Below are 9,725 nucleotides of genomic sequence, written 5' to 3' on the forward strand. Positions count from 1 at the left end.
TGGAACACCACTAAGTGCACCAACATATGCACAACACGAATATCAAAAGGAAAGGAAAAAGAAAAAGGAGAATGACACATCAGGTTGAAAATTTCCCAAATTTACTGAAAACCATTAACCTACATATCCAGGAAGCTCAATGAACTCCAAGTAAGATAAACATTAACAAACAAACAGAAACATTAAAGACACTGAAAGCCAAAGAAAAGGAGAAAATATTGAAAACAGCCAGAGAAAAATGACTCAACACTTACAAGCGAAACCCAGTAAGATTAAGAGCCAACTTCCCATCAAAACAGTCTATACAGTATGATCTGATTTTACACAAATGTTACTGTATGTGTACATACACATAAATGTATGTCTACATTGAGAAGAGAAAGGTCTGGAGGGACCTTTTGTAAGTAATTTTATTCTTTAATTAAAGAAAATAAAGACTTCAAATTACATTAGAAAACCTTCACAATATAATGCTAAGTGAATATAATCAAGCTATACAGCATTTTATCAACCATGCCCCCAAAAGAAAACAGTGCAATACTAGTATTTTGTAGGAAGAGTGTATTACTTTTATACTCAATAAAAAGGTTTAAGTTATAAGACAGATCTGTAATTTAACATTCAAAGTAAATAGCCCTGCAGTTCATTCTGCATACAGACCAATATAGTTAATTACAAGATATATGCACAACAAGTTATAAAGATGTGTAGGTTCTACAAGAAAATCTACAAAAAAGTGTAGGATAAATGTAAATCTGCAAAAAAAAAAAAGCAAGCAATACCAACCATACTTGGAGATTTTCATATATATACACTTGTCATATCCCTTGTCCAATCCACAAAAGGCTCAAAAACTTTGGTCTCCAAATGACCATGGACAAAAATGGAAAAGTGAATTTTCTGACCTTACTCACATTACTTAACCCTAAATACTATACAGAACAGAAAGGCGACTGAAACTGGGCAGAAAATTGAGAACCCCCACTTAGTTTCTGTTTACTGTCCCAGGCCAGTCATACTCCCATCATAAGTAACTATCTTGGGCTAGTGGTTGGCCAGCTATGCCAAAAAGCATCCTCTGGCATGAAAGAATCCTCCATCCCAGGACCTGGCACTTCACAGCCATTACTGCGGAAACCATCAACACAATGCTAGTCATCAGGTCAGGAAGTATCAATACTGCCCAGCTTAGGGACCAAAAAGGTAGTTGTGGAGGCTGCGGAGGCAATTCCAATGCCTGAATTCCAAAAGCTAATAAGCTCTTATAAAGTTCACGTTTTCCTTTTATCTACTTCCTCAGGGTTTCTAGGCCATTAGAAATGATGTCAGTCATGGATCTAACCAAAAGGAAGGGGAAAGTGGAGAAAATCTTGAGTAGAGGGCAATACTTAATTCCACTCACTTTTTAAATAAAAATTTCTATGACAGCCTAAAATGTGGTTCAAGGCTCATTAACTCCCTTCATGTTCAGCCGAGTTTCCCGTTTCACAGCCAGTGCCTGCCCAAGACTAATCAAGGAGAGTAACGAACTGGCAGTCACACCAAAATCACAGAACCCTGTGTGTCCTCCAGCCATCTGACACCAAGATGGCCGCAACAAATGAAGCGCTCCTGTGCTGACTGAGAGAACAAATCCAGTACACCAAGACATACATATATGTCTATACGTGGGCATTACTTCTGCCATGTCTTACAAAACTTTTTTAAATACGTATTTTTTCCATAACTATTCTGAAATGGTTAGGAAGATATATATAAGACTTCCAAAGTAATAAAGAAACTAAGGATTATTAGCAAAATTGGAATTAGACAACTCTAATTACCATTCACCCAACAGGGCTGATATATCACACAGCTTTATTGGGCCTAAGGATGTACAGACTGACTGTTCAACTATGGATGGGAACAACCATACCTTGCTTCTTCCAGCTGTTTCTCTCTCGCTTTCCTCTTGGCTTTCTTTCCCTGAGTATTAGCCAGGCGGGCTCTAGCTTCAGAAAGCATCTCCAATTCATCTGCAAAAATAAAGAGAAGAAAAACTAACTCCTTCTCCAACAAAAGCAAGGTGCGAGACATATCCTAGTGCTTACGATGAGAAAACCCATCAATATAATCATTACATGGTGCAGCATAAAGGAAATAGCTCGGGTTTTGAAGTCAGAGAAACCTAAGTTAAAAATCATGCCCACCAATTGCTAGTTATGTGACTCTGGGTAACAATGTTTCAGCATTTATAAAATGGGAATAACGATCCCTATTTCACAGGGAGGTTGAGAAGAACTAAACAAAATGAAATAGGTAAAGCATCTAGCAAATATTCACTAAACAGTGACTGTAATTATATCCTTCATTATCATCAACTATCTGGCACAGAACCAACTGTGAAATACTGTAAAAACTATTTAATTATAAGGGGACCGATAACCTTTGTTATCACTTCTGCTTCATTTTTTCCCTCAGAACTATTTCCCTCCTCCAATACCTTTTCCATAGCAACCCAGAGTAGAACAGATTTCATTACTGATAGCTTACAGCAATTTCTATACAAGGGTATCCAATGAAATCACAAGGGAACTTTAAAAAAAAAAAAAAAAAACCCTCAGATTCCAGGATTACCCTCCATTCCTCCCCCAATTTACTGACACAGATCTCCTGGGGAAGCCCTGGTACCTGTATTTTTTAAAGTTTGCCATGGGACAATGGTGCAGCCAGCCTAGCCACAGTCTGCCTTTGGGAACCACTACCTTCAAACTTTTAAATTAAAAACTCAACAAATATTCACCAAATGCTTCACAACAACCCTGTGAAGTAAGACAGATATTATTACTCTCCATCTGACAGGAAAGAGAACCAAAGTTCAGAGAGACTATACAACTCACCTAAAGTCAAATAGCTAATAAGTGGCAGACATGGCACTAAACTAGATTAAAACCTAGTTCCTCTGATTCCTGATTCAAGGTCTCAAAAAAGCATCATAAATCTCCCTCATGGTACTACTGCTGCCTTTTCACAAAGATCAAACTACCTGTCTGAAGTCAAAAAAGTAGTTAATAGGAGCACTGGATCCCCAAATCCTGACCTGCTGCCTCTCTCCTCCGAAGAGGAATGAGAATACAGAATTCCAAACAGCTTACCTCTAGCTGCCAAGAAACGTCCAATAATATCACACTGCTTAACTTACTAAACAAACTGAAACATCAAAAGATAAAGGGATATTAACCAAAACGAGCAATTACCCTACAACAGAAGTTTGGACACATTTGGAAAGATAGAGTAACAACTGCAGACAGAACCACAGTTCTAAAAAGTTAGAGGAGTTTAGACAAAAACTAAAAGGGTTAAAAGAAGGCCTGAGCAGTCTACGGTCACCAAAGAAATAAATTCCTCACAAAAATACACTTACCCTCGTCCATATCGATTGGATCCGGTCGTGCTGGTTTCGTTTCTGGATTTGGATCTATTTCTCCTGGCTTAAGTTTTCGTGGATCATCTGTTGTTTCCTCTTCATTGTCTCTCTGGGCAGCTTTATCCCTAGAAATGAGCCCAGAGTAATTAGTCACACTACCACACCATTCGTGTTAGAAATACCAGGTTCCCTAGTAGTGACACTCTTTTCTTTCAAATACCCAGTGGATGGGCATTAACAAAAATAAAGCATTTCTACTACTGCCTCACCTGAAAGAGATGGTTTTAAATTTCTCTCTAATTTCAGTGTTTCCATTCACCATGAAACAGGATCTAAGCAGCTCCCTAAATCACAAATGTAGTAGAGCCGCACAAAAATGCTTTTAGTGAAGAGCCAAGATGTTCCAATGGTTAACTCTCAGCAGTGTGATTATGGGTGATTTTTATTTGCTTTTTTACTATTTTTTCCCCAGATTTTCTACGAGGAACATGTATGATTTGTATTTTTTTCTTTTAACATTTATTTATTTATTTGGCTGCACCAGATCTTAGTTGCAGCACATGGAATCTTTCAGTTGCAGCACGTGGGAGCTAGTTCCCTAACCAGGGATGGAACCCGAGCCCCCTGCATTGGGAACTTAAGAGTTTTAACCACTGGACCACCAAGAAGTCCCCGTGTAATATTTTTAAATTATTCTTTTAAAAAATATGTAACAGAAGACATAATCTTGATCAACCACACGAAATTTGGAATATGCAATCCAACAGCTTTAGCGCCTCTGGCTTTATTCAGATATGTAACTAATGCTTAAAGACAGAAAATGCTAAAATTGTATTCAGCCTCTTTCAGAAGATACACAAACATTTTCATACTGCCTTTGGAGATTCACTTACAGAAGAAATTCATAGTGTTCCAAACACTGGGCAGCTGTTCTTCCAATGATTGGAGCGATGGTCCTCCACTGAGTTGGCATCAACTTGGCCAAGTGCAAGAGTTTTTCCTCTTCTTCTCTGGACCATTCTGTTTTCTTAATGCTTGGATCCAGCCACTCATACCTATTAAAATGACATCATTTTATACCTTAATCAGTCACCTAGCACGAATAGCCTATTTACATATTAGACACACTGACTTCTAGCATCTGAAAAATGCAAGCTAACCCTCATCCTTCAATCACAAAAGCTGTTCTTTTTTTTACAACAGAATATTCCCTATTTGGTTAAACTTATCCCACTCCAAATACCTTATCTCACTAAATTCTACTGTATTTTAATTATGCAAGGTTAGTAATGCTTAAAAAAAGTAACATGACTGAAACATGATCATATGCCTTCTTTCTCAACTATCAATTGTTTTCATTCACCTTACACTTTATTAGAGGTTTTGAATATTTACAAATAAGACAAAACCACCGCATATTTTCACAGTGTTTCTAGTTTTCATAGTACTTTCTCATGCTTTGATTTGATTCTCACAACATCTTGGCTTACTTCTTTAAGCATCTGATTTATACTCACTAAATGCTTCTCAAAATTGTATGCTGTTTGGTGAGTTTTTTTGTTTTTTTTTAATTAATTTATTTATTGCATTGGGTCTTTGTTGCTGCACACGGGCTTTTCTCTAGTTGCAGAGAGTGGGGGCTCCTCTTCATTGTGGTGCGTGGGCTTATTGCGGTGGCTTCTCTTTTGTTGCAGAGTTCTAGCTCTAGGCGTGCGGGCTTCAGTAGTTGTATGTGAGCTCTAGAGTGCAGGCTCAACAGTTGTGGCGCATGGGCTTAGTAGCTTGCTGGCATGTAGGATCTTCCCAGACCAGGGCTTGAACCTGGGTCCCCTGCATTGGCAGGCGGATTCTTAACCACTGCGCCACCAGGGAAGCCCTGGTGAGTTTTTTAACTTCAGTAAAACTGCTAAGTCATCTCTGTCTTTCCTAATGTCCCACCTGACCGACCTTTTCCATCCAGTCTACTTAGCTGGATGAGGTCTGCAAACAATATATAAGCCTTACCAAACACAAGGGTAGGAGCTTAGCTCCACTAACAGAAGCAGAAATCAGAACCACTTATGCAATCTGAGGACCATCTTCCTCTTTGTAGGCCAATCTCTACATTCTGATCCTTTCCCCTACCCAGGTGCCCAGGAAATTAGGTCACTCTTATACAATCCAAAATATGATCCTAGTACCACAGGTCAGGGCTGGGTCCAGATCACCCATGCCAAAAATACATGTAAAGAACTTAATGTGTCCACTATCCTCTGAGTTAAAAGAGGACACCACAGATGTAATGTTGGGTTATGTTATATTCTGGGGAAGCAAATATACAATGTTCCAACCATTAATGAGGAAACTCAACTACTGTAAGACAGCCTCGAAAATTAACCACTATTTATCATTTATTTCTTTGGGAAAGTAAGTTCTAAAACAACATAAACTTTTGGAATACAATTCATTTATAAGCTGGAAGCTGGGGTTCATCTGTACCTAAAAGTAGTTTTATTTTATGCTTTACAAAGCACTCTCAAACAATGTTAACTCATTTGAGCCTCACACCTCCATCAGTTAGGGCCAAGTATTATCCCTAATTGGGAGAAAATAGTGGCAGGAGAGGAGGGATAGAAAATGGCTTGCCTAAGATCACTCAGGAAGCAAATGACAGCTAATTCTTAAATCTAAATGCCCATCTCCCACTCCATACTTTCTTACATTACATCTGCTTTCTTTGGTAAGGTTCAACGAAATGACATTTTCCTCAACATAATTAAGGTCATTTTGTGTTTTCCACTCATTAACTGGTACATACCATCTGGCTTTGCACTGCTTTGCTGATTTTCTATGCAGCAGTGAAGCAATCCTAGACCACTGGTTTTTCCCATATTTCATTACCGCTGCTTTCAGAATTTCATCCTAAAAATTGTCAAGGAAAACAGTATATTAAGACAAAATTTATATTAACTCTAACAGGGTTGTGCTACGGAGAGAGAGATATAAACGCACACATGTATCCTAGGTTTACAGGATATAGAAATAGAGACACAGATGTAGAGAACAAACATATGGACACCAAGTGGGGAAAGCCGGGAGGGCTGAGGGGAAATGAACTGGCAGATTGGGATACCAAATTGTACACTCTAAATACATGCAATTTATTGTATGTCACCTGTATCTCAATAAAAGTTCTTAAAAAAAAAAAGTACAAAACTTCACTACAATAACAACAACAACAACAAAAAACAGCAGCAAGCCAGAATCAGCGAAATGCAAGAAGAACTCCCTTAAAAGGACATCCTACCCTCCCTTACACACAACCCCTTCCCCACCTCCACCCTGTCCAATAACTGGGAGTGGATACAGCCCAATCTGAGAAACCCTACTTGACAGAGATTTTTAAAAAGATTCTCCAATGTGGCTGTTATTCTCTTCAAAAGACTATGGCTCATTCATTTATTCATTCATTCCAAAAACATTCCCTGAACACTAACCTTGTACCAGGTCTTACGTACTTAGGGAGAGAATCAAATAGGACACATCCAGCCCTCAAGAAGCAAGTCAAGACTCAGGTGAATCCAATCTCCAGCCCAGGCTTCCTGCCTCCAGCTTACAAACAGCATTTTCTCGTCAGTCCCATAACCCCAACTCTGACCCCAGAATCATCTCAGGTCTAACCTAAGAATTAAGTATTTCTCCCCTTACTCACCAGTCAACTCTGCCTCCAGCCTCCACCAGTCTCTAGATACTACTCCACCAAGGCACCCATTCCAACATGGAATTCACCCATCCCAGGGGAGCCCAGCAAGCTAAACCACAGACACCAGGGATATTAGAGCCATAGATGAATGCACTTGGGGCATTTTACTTTAAGGCTTTTTTCCACATTGAACTTGAGCTACATTCCTCATACATGAGCCACTCCATGTCACTCCACACCCCTATCATCAGAGACTCAAAGACTGCAGGGCTTTAGCCACAGCATAGGAATCCCGCTGTTACTTGCTTTTGTACATCTGTCTCTCCCTCAGAAGCCATCTCTTCTCCAATTTAAATAGCCTGGTTCCCTCTGTGCAAGCTGTGAGGCAAGGTTCTCACTGACTTTATGTACAACTTTGTTGCAGTACTGCTATACTTAATCACATCTTCAAGGAAGTGTATACAACAGTTATCTACCCTACTAGATCCTGAATGTAAAATTTCCCAAGCAAATTTTGTTTGGTACTGTCCTTGGTTCTAAAGATACCAAGATCTGGTCCTGTCCTCTTGCAGTGCTGCCAACTGGGGAAAAGAAATAGCAACTAGCACTTACTGAAAAATTACTATGTGACAGACCCTGTTCTAAACGTCCCAAACGCAGTGACTCATTTAACCCCCAAGAGACGTAGGTATTATGATCATCCCCATTAGAAAACTGAGGCTCTGAGAGGTTAAGAAACCCTCCCAGCATCACATAGAAGGATGTGATTGACGCTTGCAAAAAAACAAAGCAAACTATAACAAATGAATGAAAGAGGTGTCGGGGACCACTGTAGGTGCAACTACGTTTTTACAGGATGAACAGGCAAAAATTCCAGAAGAGTTTCTGAACCGGTTTTTGAAGGAGGCTCAGAAAGATGCCAAGTAGTAGGAGGATATTCCAAGAAGGCATAAGGTGTAAAAAGACACAGAGCATGAAAAGATATGGTGTGCTCGGAAAACTAACGAATAAATTCAGCGCACTATAAACACAAGCTATATTAAAACCTTGTTTCTATTTTACTCCTCTACTGTTCTCTGGCTCTCCGGTGGCATGATCCACTACGTTTCTGGAAGCGAAGCGACTACTGTAGGCCTATCTGGCTTCCATCCAAGCTGAAACGGAATGACAGGAAGAGACGGGCCTTAGGATCTGCCGGGGAGGCGGACAAGTTATGCCTTGATAACAGATGACCGCAGGGATGCGGGCATAAAAGGGCACTTAGAACCTGGCACTCAAACTGTTTCCCCTCTGCAAGGAAGTCAAGGGAAAAAACAAAGTTGTGGCCGCAGCACTTCTTCATTTTTGAATCTCGGAGAGAGGCACGGTGCCTGGGCTGAGGAACCGGGGCGCCCCAGAAGACCGACTCTCGCGGTTGTCCTAGCTCCCCCTCCGCACTCAGTTCCACCAGGGCGGAGGGCGCGTCCTCAATGCAACAAAGGTTGACTGAGGGCCTGATGCGCGCCCGGCAGGTAATCAAGTGGTTAAATCGAGGTCCCTGTCCTTGCGGCGCTCAGATGACGCCGGAGCCGCCCCAACCGAAAGGACCGGGAGGGTCGGCGCCGCACCGCCCACCACGCAGACCCCCGCAGGCACCCTCCCCGCCTCCCCGACCTCCGCGCGCCTGCGCACCAGCAGCCGGAGGGGCGGAGGGCAGCGGACGGCGGGAAAAGGGGACTTACCTCGGTATTCCTCCACACGCCCCCCTTGATCATAATTCGAGGCATCTTGTTGGCGGGGTGTCTCGGCAAGCGGCCGAGTGGAGCGTCCGAGAAGTAGTAACGGCGCTGCGGCCACGGGACCCAAAGCCACCACTTCCACCAAGCGCGACCTTCTGCTTTGAAGAGCTCTGCGCAGGCGCAAGGGGTGGGGGCGAGCAGGAGTAACAAGTCTCGCGAGAACTCGAGTGACTGAAAGGAAATAAGTGCCTTGCTGTTAAAGCTCTACTCTACGAAGACTGACGGAAAACCATCAAACCATCCGAAGCCAAAGTGCTCTGCGCCGCACGCATGCCCAAAATAGGTTGGCGGAAACCACGGCTCTCGCGAGAGATCGCCGGTGGCTTTTGGCCGGGAATATAGTGCTGGGATTGGTCGTGAAGGCACCTAGTGGCAGAGAATAGGAACGTCAGACGTGTGGAGTTCAAACCTAGCTGGTCTAAAAGGAGCTTTGTTAATTTATTAGTTTCGCACTTTATTGGGCATTTAACTAATAGAAATTTATTCACAGAATGCTCAGGAAAAGGCAATAGCTTATTTAAGCCTAAATTTCCTAACCTGTAAAATAATAGTACCAACTTCATAGTATCTGATACACAAGTGCTCACAGAAGTGGCAACTGTTATTACAAGAAGCGCAACCCCAATTGATCAGTGGTTGCCGCAGAAACCCGCAGAAATGTCATGTCCGAGCTTTTAATTCATTGCCATTCAGTGTATGTGGATTAATAGAGCGTTGCCATCGATAGGCACTAGTATTAGACAAACTCGGTCTGGGTTGAAATCTTGGCTCTCTCGTCAGTATGGGTAATAACCTGGATGAATCTCGGTATCGTCATCTGAAAAGTGGAGTTAAGAATTCATACCTCATAAATTTGAGG

General features: G+C 41.6%; 1 protein-coding gene across 1 annotated transcript in view; it reads right to left on the minus strand.

Moving 5' to 3' along the window:
- CDC5L (cell division cycle 5 like) overlaps positions 1–9,098 on the minus strand; it is a 44,284-nt gene extending 35,186 nt beyond the window's left edge. The window contains exons 1-5 of the mRNA XM_057699394.1: positions 8,810–9,098; positions 6,204–6,307; positions 4,300–4,461; positions 3,404–3,531; positions 1,916–2,015 (exon numbers count right to left, since the gene is read on the minus strand). Of these exons, the coding sequence (XP_057555377.1) occupies positions 1,916–2,015; positions 3,404–3,531; positions 4,300–4,461; positions 6,204–6,307; positions 8,810–8,854 (539 nt within the window). The 5' untranslated portion in view covers positions 8,855–9,098. The remainder of the gene's footprint in view (positions 1–1,915; positions 2,016–3,403; positions 3,532–4,299; positions 4,462–6,203; positions 6,308–8,809) is intronic.
- Between the last annotated feature and the right edge of the window lie 627 nt (positions 9,099–9,725).

This window comes from Hippopotamus amphibius, chromosome 11 (assembly GCF_030028045.1).
Source record: "Hippopotamus amphibius kiboko isolate mHipAmp2 chromosome 11, mHipAmp2.hap2, whole genome shotgun sequence".
In the NCBI taxonomy this organism is placed as follows: domain Eukaryota; kingdom Metazoa; phylum Chordata; class Mammalia; order Artiodactyla; family Hippopotamidae; genus Hippopotamus; species Hippopotamus amphibius.